Consider the following 17812-nt stretch of genomic DNA (forward strand, 5'->3'; position numbering starts at 1 on the left):
AAGAAAGGTTACTGCTAGTCACAAAGAAAAGACATCTCAAGTTAATGACGTTAGTGCTTTTCATTGTATGGGAAGATATAAGAGTCTGGGCTCATTGAAATTATTCCTTAGAAATGCATCTTAACTATTTAGGGCCAGTATCCAAACCAGTATCCTGTTTTTCTCCAGCTTGAATTCCTTTCAAGGTGTACCATCAGTGGGCAGCTGCTCTTGCAATGACTTGATCCTCGTAGAACTGAGATGGTGGGAAACATTCTTTGTTTACCAGAATGGCAGGGAATAGTCCTTGTCCACAGTCCTCAGGGTCACAAGATGACTGCTGGAGTTTTAGCCATGATATATGTTCTCAGGGAGAAGATAAGGGTACTCTTATCTGAATAAGCCCTCCTTAAATAGTTTTTCGGAAGCCCCTGCTCAGTAACTTTTACTTATGCTTCATTGACCACCCCTAACCTAAAAGTGACCAGGGGAAATGCAGTTTTTTTCAGATGGGCGCTGTCAACCAAAAAATACAGCCTGAAAGCTAAGAGTTAAGTTTTTCTTGGCATGAAAGTAGGATTTAAGGACAGGAGACAGCATCTCAAGTAGCTCTGAGAAACCCCTCTGAAGAAGTGAGGGGTGATGCTAGGATATATGAGTTTTTGCAACAAAGGGAAGGTAGTAGGAACAAAGGATTTACAGATAATTGGGTTGATGGAAGAAGATTATAGAAAACTTGTTTGTGTGGGAAGAAGGTCTGGGCTTTTTGGAAGCACTCCTTTGATCTGCACCTCAGCTGTGGGCCAGTCTTTGTTTCTTCCCTGAGTTCCCTCAGGGCTCACTGGCCCACCCTTGGGAGTGGCTGTTGTCACTGAGGACCATGACATCTTTTGTTTTGCCCACTAACAAAAGCCCAGGCAGCTCTGAAATACTGCCCCAAAGAGGAGAGAGGAAATATCAAGATTATGTCATGAAGGTGAAGGGGGAGGTGCATGCAGCCAATACACACATTTTACAGAAGTTTACTGCTGGTCTCATGAAGGTTACTACTAGTCACAGACATCAGTCATTATTGACAGAGTTTAGTGTTTTTCTAGGTATGAGGAGATGCAAGAATTGGGCTCATAAAATCTTCTCCTAAAAATATCTAACTATCTGAAGATGTGTTCTTCCAGTTTTCCCAGAGCATAGAATGCCTCACTCCTGGTCTCCACTCTGAGCTCCACTGCAGGTTGGCAGCTGCAGTGGCTTATGTTTTACTCCATGTAGAGGCTGATGGCAAGTGGCAAATTTCTGTTCACAGCGCATTGCTGCATCCTACATATCGGAGTTCTATTATTATGGGTGACAGGAAAAACGGATACTAAGTAGTAACTAGCAACCTGTGATATTGTATGTAAATATGTATAACCTTCTTTTATGAAGAATATTCTTCTCAGGTTGTTTTTAATGTTTTATAGCTTGTTTTCTTTTTTTTTTAGGGCTGCGCCTGTGGCATATATGGAGGTTCCCAGGCTAGGGGTAAAATCAGAGCTGTAGCTGATGGCCTATACTACAGCCATAGCAACACCAGATCTGAGCTGAATTTGTGGCTTACACCACAGCTCACAGCAATGCCGGATCCTTAACCCATTGAGCAAGGCCAGAGATCAAACCTGCATCCTCATGGAGTCAGATTTGCTTCTACTGAGCTACTACGGGAACTCCTATAACTTGCTTTCTTTTTCTATTTAACGATATGTTGTGAACATTTCCCATTTCTTTAGTGAACTTTCTAAAATAATGGCTTTCATTGCCTACAAGGTATTACTCATTTGCATGGAAGTGAAACCTAAATACCTCTTACTCAAACCCAGCCTAAACCCAGATTGGGACTTGAACCCAAGTTTTTTTAAATTAGAATCACTGACATGGTGTCTGGACTTACTGAGGCTCAGGTTTTCTGTATCTTATCACAGAAGGAATTCAGCAAGAGACCACGTGATAAGCAAGAAATTTATTTATTAAGATAAGAGCCTTTGAGAAGCAAGCAGGGGAGGAGGCTCTGCCTGAGGATTAGGTGGGCTACATTTTTATCACCCAAGAAAAATGGAAGTGGAAAAGACGGCCTTCCTCATTCTTGGAGTAGAAGTCAGGCCTCCATTACTAGCTCCTCCTTTGCATTGGGTTAAGAGAGCATTTGATGGTGCTTATTCGGATCATCAGAAGGGTGGTAACAAATGCTAAAATAGGTTGAATTATCTCAGGTTTCCTTAAGAGGGTCTCCTACTTTGGAATGTCATCTTTCCCTTAAATTCTTGTCCTTGTACCTAAGGACCATTATCTTGCTGAATTTGTATGCAGGCCTCACTTTATCTTTCATTTAAAGACCTGAGGCATATCTCAGTGCTTTTATTTATGGTTTTATGGCTCCTTGATTCCAAGACATTCTGTTGGCTTTCCTTCTTTTTCTTTTGTCTTTTGTCCTTTTAGGGCCACACCCAAGGCATATGCAGGTTCCCAGGCTATGGGTCTAATCTGGCCTTAATCTGGCCTACGCCAGAGCCATAGCAATGCCAGATCTGAGCCTCCTTTGCAACCTACACCACAGCTCAAGGCAACGCTGGATCCTTAACCAATTGAGCGAGGCCAGGGATTGAACCTGCAACCTTATGGTTCCTAGTCGGATTTGTTTCGGGATGTGCCACGACAGGAACTCTTCGAAGGCTTTCTTGAGCGATTATTATTTTACAGTGGTCTCCCAAATTTCCCTAGGTTTCCTTCTCTATCTGTGGTCCCCTACTGGGACTTCTTCAACTACCTGTGTAACTACTGGACTTATCCCTATCAGAAATTCCATAATTTATACAACGTCATCTCTATTGTTACACATTATTGGTTCCCAATTATTGAAATTGTTATTAATGAAATTTTTGTGTATCACTAGGTTAAATATTTGTCAAAAGTTATGGTTATTTCCTGAGGATGCATTTCTAGAAGCAGAGTTGCTGGGTCACAGTTAACTTTGGTTAACATTTAGATAATAATTTTTCTCCAGCTCCTAGCCTTTCATTCTTTACCTTCCTTCCTGGTAGAATTCTCATGTCCGTGGTCATCTATCTGGTTGGGGAAGCTGCCCACCCTGGTGATATGAGGTTTTTGGCCTTTGGGCCTAGTCAGCTGGGTGACTGCAGTGTCTAATGTGTTGATCCTTGTAGGACTGGCTGGCAAGATTCTTTTTTTTTTTTTTTTTGTCTTTTTTAGGGCTGCACTCTTGGCTTAAGAAGTTTCTCAGGCTAGGGGTCAAATTGGAGCTGTAGCTGCCAGCCTACAGCATAGCCACAGCAATGTGGGATCTGAGCCGCTTCTGTGACTTACACCACAGCTCACAGTAATGCCAAATCCTTAACCCACTGATCGAGGCCTAGGATCAAACCCTCTTCCTTGGGGATACTATCCAGGTTCATTAACCACTGAACCACTACAGGAACTCTAACGTTCTTCATTTACATCATGAAGGCCCATGTAACTCTTTCTTGGCACTTGTTGTTTGTAGACTTTTTGATAATGCCCATTCTGGCTGGTGTAAGGTAGTATATCGTAGTGGTTTTGATTTGCATTTCTTTAATAATGAGTGATGTTGAACATCTTTTCATGTATTTTTTGGCCATCCATATGTCTTCTGTGGAGAATTGTCTGTTTAGCTCGTCTGCCCATTTTTGGATGGGGTCATTTGTTTTTTTGGTATTGAGCTACAGAAGGTATTTTTAAATTTTGGAGGTTAATCCCTTGTCAGTTGATTCATTTGCAAAGATTTTCTCCCATTCTGTGGGTTGTTTTTTCGTTTTGTTTAGGGTTCCTTTGCTGTACAGAAACTTAAGTTTAACTAGGTCCCATTTGTTTATTTTTGTTTTTACTGTCATTACTCTAAGAGGTGGATCTGAGAAGATATTGCTGTCGTTTATGTCAGAGAGTGTTTGGCCTATGTTTTCCTCTAAGAGTTTTATAGTGTCTGGTCTTATATCTAGGTCTTTAATTCATTTGGAGTTTATTTTTGTGTGTGGTGTTAGGGAGTGTTCTCATTTCATTCTTTTCCATGTGGCTGTGCAGTTTTCCCAGCACCACTTATTGAAGGGGCTGTCCTTTCTCCATTGTATATTCTTGCCTCCTTTGTCATAGATGAGTTGGCTGTAGGTGTGTGGGTTTCATTCTGGGCTTTCTATCCTGTTCCACTGTAGATCAATTTAAGATTGATTTTGCTAAATGAGTTTAGAATGGGAATTGGATTTCAGTGGAATTCTAATCAGTAAATGTCAGTATTAGTTATTAATGACTCATTTTTTTTCCTAAGCTCAGACTTAAGTACTATCTTTGCTTTGCATTCTTAGAAGATACTCTGATTTCTTTTATGTTCATGTTGGAATGTGATTTTCCTTTTCAACAGACACAACAAGAGGAGAAAATTTTTTGTTGACCCTCGCTGCCACCCACAGACGATAGCTGTCATCCAGACTCGAGCCAAGTAATTAATTTTATTTGTATTTTGAATTCGGTGATAATATCATGCTCATCTCTGCTGTTTCTTCCTCTTATTTCCAACTGATTGGAGGTGAACCTGGTTTAAGATGGGCTTGTTGAGTTTTACTTTCCCTCCCACTTTCTTCCCCTGATCTTACTGGTAAGTAAAATGTGTCAGATTTGAGAGAAAAATACACAGTGAGTTTAGTTGCCTTTGCTTTGTATTAAGTTACCATGTTTTTTGTTTTCTTTTTGTAAAAAGAAAATTAAGAATTTTAAAATAATTTCAACAGTGTTTTGGGAAGTTTGAAAAGCAGAGAGTAAAAATGGATCTCTCACACAATTATGATTTTGTATGTATCCCTTCAAACATGGCTCATGGGAATCCATGTAATACCTAGGTTAGTGTGTGTAGATGAAAGCATATTGGTTTTTTTTTTTTCCCTAAGTTTTTTTGTGGTTGGTTTATACTCTTCTGAGAATTTTTGCTGTACAACAAAGGTGCATATTGTATTTTTTAAGTGCTGTAAGCAGATAAAGCAAATAGCACAACTACCACTTGTGGGTGTGTTTATTTGCTTTCTCCTTGTAAAAGGCTTTCACCTGACCCCATTCCTTCAGAAGTGTTTTTCTGACATGAGATAAGAACTAGCCAGTTTTAGGAACCTAAGGAAGGTCTTCTTCCTTGTCTTAACTGAAGTTTTCCATTTACCTAAGACCTATCCAAAATCAAAGTGGTGATGGCTCTGTAATTACAAGTATTGGTTCTTGAGCCCTCCGAGGGCATGTTTCTGCTCTCAGGCACAGGTTCTGAAAGGGGAGGGGAGGTGATGAGGGTGGAAGAAACAAATCGAGCTGTTGGATGCTCTTGATTTGATGTAAAGCACTGTTACCACTGAAGGGCTGGGTGTCTGATGAGGGTGTGAGCGTGTGTGTGTAAGTGTGTGTGTATGTGTGTGTGTGTGTGTGTGTGTGTTGGGATGGGGAGGGAGTGAGGCACTCAGGAAGGACAGAGAATATGAATGCTGTATCATTGAAAAGAAACTGTAGGTAATTTAATTTTCCCTTGTCAACCAAAAGCATGATTATTGTCTTCTGTCTTTCCAGGTATGCTGGGGTCCTCATTGAACTGAAGTTACCCCATGAAATGGACTTCAGTGGAAAAGATGTCAGTGGAGTGCTGTTCCAGTACCCAGACACTGAGGGGAAGGTGGAAGACTTTACAGAACTCGTGGAGAGAGCCCACCAGGCTGGGGTAGGCAAGCCTCTCCTTGTGGGGGTCCATGGACGTGTGTCTCAACTTTGAATTATTATTGTTACTCTTTTAGGTGTGTTTTAATTTCCACACATTTGTTACTTGATATGACAGAACTGCCTTCTTCTTACCTCCTTTTTTTTTTTTTTTTTTTTTTTTTTTTTTGTCTTTTTAGGGCCATACCCGAGGCATATGGAGATTCCAAGGCTAGAGGTCAAATCAGAGCCGAAGCTGCTGGCCTACACCACAGCCACAGCAACACAGGATCCAAGCAAGCCTCATCTGCAACCTATACCACAACTCACAGCAAGGCCAGATCCTTAGCCCACTAAGTGAGGCCAGGGATCGGTCCCCTGTCCTCATGGATACTAGTTGTGTTTGTTAACTGCTGAGCCACTATGGGAACTCCTCTTCCTCCTTTCTTCAAGTTCCTGGCACATAGTAGGTACTCAGTAAATGTTTTAAACAAATGAAGGAGTAAACAGAATACAAACCAACTCTGCCAGTCTGCCTGTAATTGGAATAATTTATTACCCTGGCACTCAGGGAAGGTTAAAAACCTTGTCCATTTTCTCTTGTTTCTCTTCTAGAGCTTGGCCTGCTGTGCTACGGACCTTTTAGCTCTGTGTATCTTGAAGCCTCCTGGAGAATTTGGGGTAGACATCGCCTTGGGAAGCTCACAGAGATTTGGTGTGCCACTGGGATATGGCGGACCACATGCGGCCTTTTTTGCTGTCCGGGAAAGCTTGGTGAGGATGATGCCTGGAAGAATGGTGGGGGTGACAAGGTAAAGCAGTTCATGTTTCTTCCTTTTTACTGTGATTATGGTTTTTCCCTGCTCCTTCTCTTGATCACAAAAGTTGTTGATTCTTTTTGAAATTAACTGGGCTGTTTGGTGTGGATTAAGGAAATGTACAGCATAAGAGTCAGAAGAAAGAATGTATTAGGGTATGAATGCTAGGGGTATCCATGTCCTACCTACCCCCATCCCATCCCAACACACACACACACACACACACACACACACACACACACACACGTGAATGCTCGCCACCTTCCATACAGGGATTTTTTTTTTTTCTTCTTCTTGTCTTTTGTCTTTTGAGGGCCACACTGAGGCATATAGAGGTTCCCAGGCTAGGGGTCAAATTGGTGCTGTGGCTATAGCCACAGCCACATGGGATCCGAGTCACGTTTGTGACCTACACCTCAGTTCATGGCAACACCGGATCCTTGACCTGCTGAGCGAGGCCGGGGATGGAACCCACAACCTCACGGTTCCTAGTTGGATTCGCTTCTCCTGCACCATGATGAGAACCCCTGCTTATCTAGATTTTAAATTGTATTAAGAAAGGAGAAATTTTATTACAGAGAAGTGGTAAGATTATTAACATTATTTATAGCCATATAGATGCTTTAGCTTTCTAGTGTAGAAATTCTGTTTCCTTTGTTAGGTATTTCTCTTTTCTCTGAGTCTGCCAAGAAGCTCAGAGTAAAGTTTCAATCACCATCATTATATTAGTCTGGGTAATTCCTGGGAGATTTTCTTTTCACATTCCCAGATTGTTGTATATATCACAGTGCTTCAAATCCTCCAAGTACAAACTGAAAGTTAGCAATCCCATTTAGAAGAAGGTGGTTTGGAAATTGTTTCCTTAGAGCCTTGAACTGAAGTAATTTTTGCTAAATTCACTTCAAGCGGGAAGGAAAAAAGCAGCTCTATTTATGGCAATTCCTGGTGCTATGAGTACCTGTGCTAACCAAATGTTTTATTCCTGGTCTAGAGATGCCAGTGGGAAAGAAGTGTATCGCCTTGCTCTTCAAACCAGAGAGCAACACATCCGGAGAGACAAGGCCACCAGCAACATCTGTACAGCTCAGGTAGATCACAGACCTGACCTGCTTTCTGAATGCCTTACAATCTACAGAAATGAGCTACTTGTTCATTTATTCAGTTATTAATTCATTCATTCATTATCTGTTGAGCAGTGTGCACACCAGAAATGTCAAGATCATGTTGGTCTTGTCTGAATGCCAATACAGGGTATTTTACTGTAGTTTTATGTATGCACAGCCTTTTATTTTATTTTATTTATTTTATTTTATTATTTTATTTTATTTTCTGTCTTTTTAGGGCTGTATCCACAGCATATGGAAGTTTCCAGTCCAAGGGTCAAATCAGAGCTGTAGCTGCTGGCCTATGCCACAGCCACAGCAATACCAGATCTGAGCTGCATCTGTGACCTACACCACAGCTCACAGCCAGGCTGGAACCTTAACCCACTGAGCAGGGCCAGGGGTTGAAACTAGTCAGATTCATTTCCACTGAGCCATGATGAGAACTCCCTACTTCACACTTTAGAGTCTCTGGCATTCTTGGCTGTGGGGCAGGTCCATTAATGGTGGCAATTGGTGCATCTTCCCTTGAGGCTGAGATGGGAGCCCTCCAGGTTAGTGTGGCAAAGACCAAATGAAGGTGCTGGAGGTAACTAATTGAGGAGATGGTCCAGACTGGCCAGCCGGTAGAGGTCATGGGGTATTCTTATTGGAAACTCAAGAGAGGCATTTCCTTTAATGGATGGCATAAAAGAGGAAGAGCTACCTGGACATTGTTCAAGGTCTCAGGTTAGAGGGAGCAGTGTTCTGACATCCAGCCAATTCCTAGGATCAGGTGGAAGACCACTCCTAAGCATACAGCCCATTCTAGGTTCATCTCTTCCATTCAGAGTCAGAGATGGAGAGAGCTCATAGATGCCTCAGTGGGCAGTACAGTGTTCTTCTCTTAGGGTATGGGCTCAAGGCACTACCACTAGGTTTTAGAAAACCTCTCCAGGGATTTAGTAGATGGTAAGGTCTTAGATTTTTCTATAGCCATTGGTATTTGGAACAGTTTTCTTATGTTATTATTATTTATTATTTGTCTCAGAAAGGTGGCTGCTTTTCAGGGAAGAGCTCTTTTTAGTATCCTAGGAAGAAGCCAGTTGTCACGAGCTTGTCCTTTGTTGACAGCGCATCGATCTTTATATAATGCCTTTACTTTCTTTCCTTTTTTTTCTTTTTTAAAATTTTTTTATAATGCCTTTACTTTCTATAGTTGACCCTTTATTTGTTGAATTCTGTGTTTACATGTCTTCCCTTCCTCTGCAGCATTCTGTTCATGTTCTTCCGAAGGTGTCTGTCTGATCATAGGTATACCAAAGATTTTCTGCTTTAAGGTTTGAAGTTAACTTTCCAGGAGTTCCCATGGTATGGTGGAAACGAATCCACCTAGGAACGATGCTCAGTGGGTTAAGGATCTGGCATTGCCGTGAGCTAGGGTGTAGGTCACAGACGCAGTTCGGATCTGGCATGGCTATGGCTGTGGTCAAGGCCAGCAGCTGTAGCACTGATTAGACATCTAGCCTGGGAACCTCCATATGCCACAGGTGAGGACCTAAAAAAAAGCAAAAAAAAAAAAAAAAAAAAAAGAGAAATTAATTTTCCAGGTTATCTTGGGCTGTCTACAATGAACAAGAGTTATATTCCCACTTCTTTTTTTCTTCTAGTTCATGTATAGCTGATGTTTCATTTTTTAACTTGGATTATAAAAGGTCTCTGTTTTTCAACAATTAATAAAGTAATATTTACCCTCGAGGTAGTGATACTCTGTCTTCTCTGATTTTCACTTTCTTATTCTGGAGATCTTATAAGTCTCTGTTGTCTATTTCATTTCACGTATTTTGTTTCCCACTTGGTTGCATAAAACAATTGCTTGTAATTCCAGTACCATTTTCTTTGTAGGCTTGAAAGTGTTCTCCTTTGTTAGGAGATGATATATATCTTTTGAGCTGTTCCTTGAGCACTGCATGTCTTTATTCCAGCCTTCTTTTTGTAGCATCTCTTCTGTGCTCTTCTTGAGACTGCCACATTCCTCTTGATCATTGTAGGCTTCACACTAGACTGCTTAGTTTTGCATTGTTCATGGTGCAAAATTTTTGTTTTACTCTCTGAAAACATGTTACTGAATTCTTAAAAAAAGATATTTCTGTAAACTTTAGGCGTTTCTGCAGATGTCTGAATTTGCATCATATCCTATTCTTTATATTCTCTTTTTTCTTAGCTTCCACCACAAGAAAGTGTTTTTTCATTAGCTTTTTCTGAAGTCCAGGAGTATTAACGTATGATTTCCATTTCATTAGCTCGTTTGTTGAGATATAATTCCTGATAAAATTCACCATTTAAAGTATACTACAGTGGAAATTAATCCGATTAGGAACCATGAGGTTTTGGGTTTGATCCCTGGCCTTGCTCAGTGCGTTTAGGATCTGGCATTGCTATGGCTGTGGCGTAGGCCGGTGGCTATAGTTCCAATTAGACCCCTAGCCTGGGAACCTCCATATGCTACAGGTGCGGCCCTCAAAAAGACAAAAAATAAATAAAAAATAAAGCATACAGTTCAGTGGTTGATAGTATTTTCACAAAGTTGTATAATTATTACCAGCATTTCGTTTCTGGATATTTTTGTCACCCGCTCAAAGAAACTTGCTCCCATTAAGCAATCACTCCTTGTCCTTCTCCCTTCCTTGTAGCCCCTGGTGGCCACTTATCTCCTTTCTGTCACTATGGATTTGCCTATTCTGGATGTTTCATATAAACAGTATCCTACAATATGTGTTCTTTTGTGCCTGGTTTCTTTCGTTTAGGATAATGTTTTCAAGGTTCATCCATGTTGTAGTATTGAAGAGGAAAAAAATTTCCTATATCCTTCTAGATTCTATGGCTGATCTAAGAAATAAATTCACATGAGACAGATTAATAGGAGAAAATAAAATTTTATTCATATATACAGGATGCTCATATACATGACAGGTTGGAAGATAGAAATAAGTGAGGTATACCTGTCATCCTGGGCTAAGGAATAGGATAGGGACCAGGAATAGCACTGGAGGGTCATTGACAGGATGATAAGAACAGGGAGTTCCGTGGTGGTGCAGTGGGTTCCGAATTTGGTGTTGTCACTGCTGTGGCTCAGGTCACAGCTGTGGTGTGGATTTGATCTCTGGCCCAGGAACTTTTGCATGCCTCAGATACAGCCAAAGGAAAAGAAAAAAAAGAAGAAAAAGGAGAAAAGAATTATGTTTGGTAATTAGATGTTTGTTCTGCCATATAGATGGGCTACTTAGATAAAAGTTATCTTTGGTAGTAATTCCTTTTCTGGGAAAAATCCCAAATTTACATTCCTCTGGGCATTTAAGGGAGGGTCGGTAGTTTCTCTTGAGCCCACAGGGTCTCTCCATTGCCTTTAGGTCAAGATAATCCGCGTGCCAAAGTGACACATTTTAGGGAGGCCTCTTCTGAACCTCTGTGGTAGTATGAGTCAGTAGTTTTATTCTTTTTTGGATGAAGAATACCCCATTGTACAGATATACCACATTTTGTTAATCCATTCATCCGCTGATGGGCATTTAGGTTGTTTCCATGATGTGGGGTACTTTGAATAAGGATATTATACACATTTGTGTATAAGTTTTTTTGGGGACATATGTTTTCAGTTCTCTTGGGTATATAGCTAGAAATAGAATTGCTGGGTCATGTGGTAACACTTTGTTGAACTTTTTGAGAAACTTCCAGACTGTTTTCCAAAATAGCTGCACCATTTTATATTCTTACCACCAATATGTGGAGGTTCCAATTTCTACACATTTTCACCCATACTTGTTATAGCTATCCTATTTGGGGTGATGTGATATCCCCCTGTGTTTTTTTTTTTTTTTTTTTTTCCAAAGTGCATCACTTTATTTTCTTTGTAAGGCAGTCGTACATTACAAACCTTAAGTATGTGACAGTCACATGATTTCTTCAAAAAGCCCTAGAGCTTCCATAGCTCTCCTGCGGCCCATGGCCAGAAGTCCTGAGGAGTCAGATGTTAAAGCTTTCTCCACAGCCACAGGTTCCTTTGATGTTTGGATTATCGAAGACAAACTCACTGGATAATTTGTCTTTAACATAGTCCATTTCTGTTCCTAAAAGTGTTAGTGCTTTCTTCTTGATGAACACTCTGACTCCATCTTGGACAACTTCTTCATCAGTCTCCTTTTGTCTTCGTATATTCTATGTGTTCAGGCTTATCTTTAAGTTGTTTTTATCTTGTTTACTGCTGAAGGTGTTAGGGTGAGGGCAGCCCAGGTGGGTTGCAGCTTCCTCTTGCTCACAGCCCGGACAGTGGCCTGGACTAACAAAGCCAACATCTTTGTCCTCCCAGTGATCCGGTGCCTTGGGCCTGAGCTTGGCCACCTCAGCCTCTCTCCATGAACATGGCTGGCGCATTAATGCACAAACTCCGCCACACGGTGGCTCAGGCCCCACCCTTCTCCCTATGGTTTTGATTTGTATTTCTCTAATAGCTAATGATTTTGAGTATCCTTTTTTTTTTTTTTCTTTCTAGGGCCACACCTGTGGCATTTGGGAGTTCCAAGGCTAGGGGGCAAATTGGAGCTGCAGTTTTTCTGCCTATACCACAGCCACAGCAGTGCAGGATCCAAGCCACATCTGTGACCTATACTACAGCTCATGGCAATGCTGGATCCTTAATCCACTGAGCACGGCCAGGGATTGAACCTGCATCCTCATAGATACTGGTTGGGTTCATAACCCCTGAGCCCAAATGGGAATTCCTTGAGCATCCTTTCTTGATTAGCTTTTGATTACTTTAAGCATCCTGATTAGCCAAATTACCAAAGAAATTTGAATTTTCTTCATCTTTTTGTTTCTCTGAACTTCTTTTGATGTTCTAATGCCTTTCTAAGGTTTCTAAAAGTGCCTTTGTACTTCTCAATAATTTGTTAGTCACTTGATATAATTTCCTGTTTGTCCAATCGGAGCTGTAGCCACCGGCCTATGCCAGAGCCATAGCAATGTGGGATCCAAGCCACGTCTGCAACCCACACCACAGCTCACAGCAACGCCGGATCCTTAACCCACTGAGCAAGGCCAGGGATCGAACCCAAAACCTCATGGTTCCTAGTTGGATTTGTTAACCACTGCGCCACGACGGGAACTCCTGCATTTGTTTCTAATTGTCTTACAGAGTCCTTGAGAGAGTCTATACTCTCTCTGGGACTTTTGGTGCAAGAAATTCTACTTCTTTGTTCTCTAAAGTCTTTTTCTCATTTTCTTTATTGACTCTTATTTCATTTTTTGGCGTCTTTTGAGAACTCTTTCTTATTTTGCAGTGGCCCCAGAGAGATTCCCTCTAGTAGGAAATGAGCGAGGCCAGGGATGGAACCCACAACCTCATGGTTCCTAGTGGGATTCGTTTCTGCTGTACCACCGTAGGAACTCCCTTCATCTAACTTTAAAGCACTGTATTTCTCACCTGAGTAGTGTTTCTGTTCTATGAAGCACCTCCTTCCAACTTGGAGTGATTGGCCATGAATGGTGGACATTGATCTGCTGTCCTAGAACATTAGGACAGAATTAACTTAAGTGGGATGGAATCTTCAGAAAGACCATGGTGCTAGACTAGTGAGGGAATGTGGGAGGATTGAATGGACTAAGCAGGGGAGAAGTCTGAGACTTGAGTTTGGACCACTTGCCTAGGGTGACTTTGCATGGTTAGAAAGCTGCTTGTTGATAGGATCTAGGGTGAAAAACAGGTAAGGAATAGGGCCAAGAGGAGGAAGTAGGAGGTGGGCCTCCATTATTTTCCCCCAGGCTGGCACTCCTTTGCTTTCTGACCCTAGCCATCTTCTTCCTCCTTCCAGACTCAAGGTGTCATCACAATGATCCCTTCCCTGTTCTCTATGCTGATCTCCCTCCCTGAAGCACCCCTGGAGCCCCTGGGTTGAGAGGTTCCAGTGCCATTCTTTCCTATTTTCTGTCACACTAGAATGCACACTTGCATGAAAATATTTTTGTGAAACCTCAACCAACAGTTAAGAGAGATCTCTTTACCTGAGCAAACGACCTTACTGTCAGCAAGGAATAAGCCGGTAGACTCTGGTCTTCCCTTTCTAATATATCTCCCGCCAATTTGTTTTGGCTTCATTCCCCTGCATCCTGCATTTTCATCTTTGGTGGTCCTTTGCCATGGATTCTCCATTCTCATCTTGGTTGGCTCAAATTTAGTTTCTAATGCTTTATTTAAGGCTTCAAAGGAATTCCTGTTGTGTTTAAAAATTCTTGTTGCTTTTTTCCTTGAAGAACTATTTTATTGAGCATAAAATTCTTAGATCTCATTTTCTCCCCCTGAGGTCTTTATTGCTCCACTGTATTCCACCATTAAATATTGCATCTACATATGTCTGATGACAGCCTGACCTTCCCTATTATGGGTAACATGACTATGTTGTATGGATGGAACCCCTTAATAATGGTCAAATTTGAAGGTTTGATATGGTGACTCTAGGGTGTCTTGGATGCTGAATTACCCCCTCAGATGGTCAAGCAGGTTATAAATTGTCCCCAGGTATTATAGAAAAGGCAGGAAGTCTTATCATATTGCTTTATCTCTGTTTTTTTCTTTTTATTACAGTTGATTTATAATGTTTTGTCAATTTCTGCTGAATAGCAAAGTGACCCAGTTATGCATATATATAATTCTTTTTCTCATATCATCTATCATGTTCTATTACAAGTGATGGGATAGCTTTACCCCTGTTTTTAATTTTGGCATCTCATTCAGAATAATAGTCCCTCCCATTAATCATCTTCCAACACATTAAATGTGATTCTTTAAATGTTCCTTCTTGTTTTAGGCTCTCTTGGCAAATATGGCTGCAATGTTTGCAATCTACCATGGGTCACATGGGCTGGAACATATTGCTAGGAGGGTACATAATGCCACTTTGATTTTGTCTGAAGGTGAGTCAGTTGTCTATTTTAAAACTTTTAGTTATAACATGACTAATAAATGTGAGCAAGTAAAATTGAAAACATGTACAATACTACTTGCAAAATTCAATGTCAAATACCTGGGAAGAATATTTTCAACATCTGTGATAGCCTGAATGTGTTAATATATTTTGTATATCAGACTCTTACTCATTCTTTCACCCCATACCCAAGAAGGATGAATACCTTGAGAGAGAAAACTGGGCAAAGAACATTAAATGGGAGTTCCCGTCGTGGCGCAGTGGTTAACGAATCCGACTAGGAGCCATGAGGTTGCGGGTTCGATCCCTGCCCTTGCTCAGTGGGTTAACGATCCGGCGTTGCCGTGAGCTGTGGTGTAGGTTGCAGACGCGGCTCGGATCCCGCGTTGCTGTGGCTCTGGCATAGGCCGGTGGCTACAGCTCCGATTCAACCCCTAGCCTGGGAACCTCCATATGCCGCGGGAGCGGCCCAAGAAATAGCAACAATAACAACAACAACAACAACAAAAAAAGACAAAAGACAAAAAAAAAAAAAAAAAAAAAAAGAACATTAAATGTAATTTTATTTACTTTTTTTTTATATATATATATTTTTTTTTATTTTCCCACTGTATAAATGTAATTTTAAAAGAAAGCATGCAAATGAACATGTAGAATTTCAACCTCATTATTAATCAATGAAATGTAAATTGAAAGAATGGTATTTCTCCCATTACATTGGCAATGATTAAAAAATGGTGATATTGGTATAATTTTTATGAGGGCACTTAAACAATATATCTCAAAAGCTTTAAAAATGTGCCTACAATCTGATCCAGAAATTTTGGGAAAATACTTAAAGGAAATAATCAGATAAAGATGTAAAGGGTGTCTGTTGAAACATAATTTACAATAGCACTATCTTGGAAGCAGCCTAAATGTCCAATAATAAGTAATTAGTTAAATTATGGTACATCTGTAAGTTTAAGTACTATATACCTATTAAAAATAATGATAGGGGTTCTGATCTATAGAAAAGCAAAATATTCATGATACATTAAATTTTCTAAGAGTTCCCACTGTGGCATGGTGGGTTAAGAATTAAATTACAATGGTTCGGGTCGCTGCAGAGACAGGGGTTCAGATCCCTGGCCTGTAGCAGTGGGTTAAAAGATCTAATGATGCTTCGGCTGTGGTGTAAGTCAAGCTGCATCTCGGATTTGATCCCTAGCACAGGAACTTCCATATGTTGTGAGTGCAGCCAAAAAATAAAAATAAAAAATTTTACTAAAAAAGGGTAAAGAAATACATGTATGTGATGTATTATAAACTTCTCTACCCCCCTGCAACTTCTAGAGAAATCTATACTAAAAGTAACCACTAGTTACTTCTGGATGGTGATTATGGTGATTTTTCTTCCCTTTTTATATGTATTTCACAATTTTCCATAGCATAATCATAAGCATTTAATTTTTTTTTCTTTTTTGTCTTTTTGCCTTTTCTAGGGCCGCACTCATGGCATATGAAGGTTCCCAGGCTAGGGGTCCAATAGGAGCTGTAGCCGCCTGCCTATGCCAGAGCCACAGCAACGCGGGATCCAAACTGCGTCTGCGACCTACACCACAGCTCACAGCAACACCAGATCTTTAACCCACTGAGCCAGGCCAGGGTTTGAACCCTCAACCTCATGGTTCCTAGTTGGATTTGTTAACCACTGAGCCATGATGGGAACTCCAAGCACTTAATTTTTTTTAAGCAGACATCTAAATGTTGGGTAAGACCAGGAACAGACTATAGTAGAAGTTACCTGTTTGTTTCTCTATGATATGTCAGTGGCAGAAGGTCAGGTTTCCATGTAGAAGCTGATGGCTCTCCTATCTCGTCTAGGTCTCAAGCGAGCTGGGCACCAACTCCAGCACAACTTGTTCTTTGACACTTTGAAGATTCACTGTGGCTGCTCAGTGAAGGAGGTCTTGGGCAGGGCTGCTCAGCGGCAAATAAATATTCGGCTCTTTGAGGATGACACGGTAAGTCAAACTTTCAGGGCTTTTTTTTTTTTTTTTTTTTTCTTCTGGCTTTGTAGGACTGCACCCTCAGCATGTGGAAGTTCCAAGGCTAGGGGTCGAGTCGGAGCTACAGCTGCTGGCCTACACCACAGCCACAGTAACTTGGTATCCAAGCCACATTTGCAAACTACACCATAGATCATGGCAATGCTGGATCCTTAACCCACTGAGCAAAGCCAGGGATCAAACCCGCATCCTCATGGACACTAGTCAGATTTGTTTCCACTGAACCATCAGGGGAACTCCCCAAACTTTCAGTTATTTTCCTTGTTTGTTTGACAGATACTCTAAATTTTCATTTCTTTTCTCATTAAAATTTTTCTTTATTTTTAAAAAAAGTGAGGGATTCCCTGGTGGCCTGGGAGTTAAAGAAGGGATCTGGTGTTTTCACTGCTGTGGCTCAGGTTTATGCCCTGGCCCAGGAACTTCCTCATGCCATAAACTCAGCCAAAAGTAGAAAAGGAAAAAAAAAAAAGTTCAAAAAAAATTCAGTATTGGATCTTTGGGCACAGTCTATTTCTCTGTAAACAATTTTCATTTCCAATGAACTTTGGAACATTGTGACCCTTTGTTTGTTTTATTTTCATTTCTGGCCACCCCATATGGAGTTCCTGAACGAGGGGTCAGATCTAAGCCGCAGTTGTGACCTAAGCAACAGCAGTGGTAATGCCAGATCCTTAACCTACTGCGCTGGGCTGGGTATCAAACCTTCGTCCCAGCACTCCCAAGACACCACTGATCCTGTTGTGCCACAGCAAGAACTCCATTGTGACACCCCCCCCCTTTTTTTTTGCCATTTCTTGGTTCACTCCCACGGCACATGGAGGTTCCCAGGCTAGGGGTCGAGGAATTGGAACTGTAGCCACCGGCCTACACCAGAGCCACAGCAACACTGGATCCTTAACCCACTGAGCAAGGGCAGGGATCGAACCTAAAACCTCATGGTTCCTAGTCGGATTCATTAACTACTGTGCCATGACGGAAACTCCTCCATTGTGACCCTTAAAGGATAATTTGTTTTCCGCTTTCCTGAAGATGTTATGTTTTCATATAGGGGACTCAAAGCACATATTTTGCTCGTAATACTCCTTTCTTCACAATATGACTGTTCAAAGTACAGGCTCTGATAAGTGATATGATAGGGTAAATTAAAGGAAGGAAAAGTTGAGCATACCTACCAACAG

At 41.1% G+C, this 17812-nt stretch overlaps 1 protein-coding gene and 1 pseudogene across 1 annotated transcript in view; one reads left to right on the top strand and one right to left on the bottom strand.

Moving 5' to 3' along the window:
* The window catches only part of GLDC (glycine decarboxylase), a 111636-nt gene that overhangs the window by 36007 nt on the left and 57817 nt on the right, over positions 1–17812 (top strand). Inside the window, exons 5-10 of the mRNA XM_021063878.2 lie at positions 4403–4480; positions 5584–5731; positions 6322–6518; positions 7516–7612; positions 14467–14572; positions 16450–16589. Of these exons, the coding sequence (XP_020919537.1) occupies positions 4403–4480; positions 5584–5731; positions 6322–6518; positions 7516–7612; positions 14467–14572; positions 16450–16589 (766 nt within the window). The remainder of the gene's footprint in view (positions 1–4402; positions 4481–5583; positions 5732–6321; positions 6519–7515; positions 7613–14466; positions 14573–16449; positions 16590–17812) is intronic.
* LOC146407032 (iron-sulfur cluster assembly 1 homolog, mitochondrial pseudogene) lies at positions 11630–11958 on the bottom strand (annotated as a pseudogene).

This window comes from Sus scrofa, chromosome 1 (genome assembly GCF_054392235.1).
Source record: "Sus scrofa isolate SSC_HxYL_T2T_F1_AM1 chromosome 1, Sscrofa_HxYL_maternal_Yorkshire_Landrace_v2.0, whole genome shotgun sequence".
Taxonomy (NCBI): Eukaryota; Metazoa; Chordata; class Mammalia; order Artiodactyla; family Suidae; genus Sus; species Sus scrofa.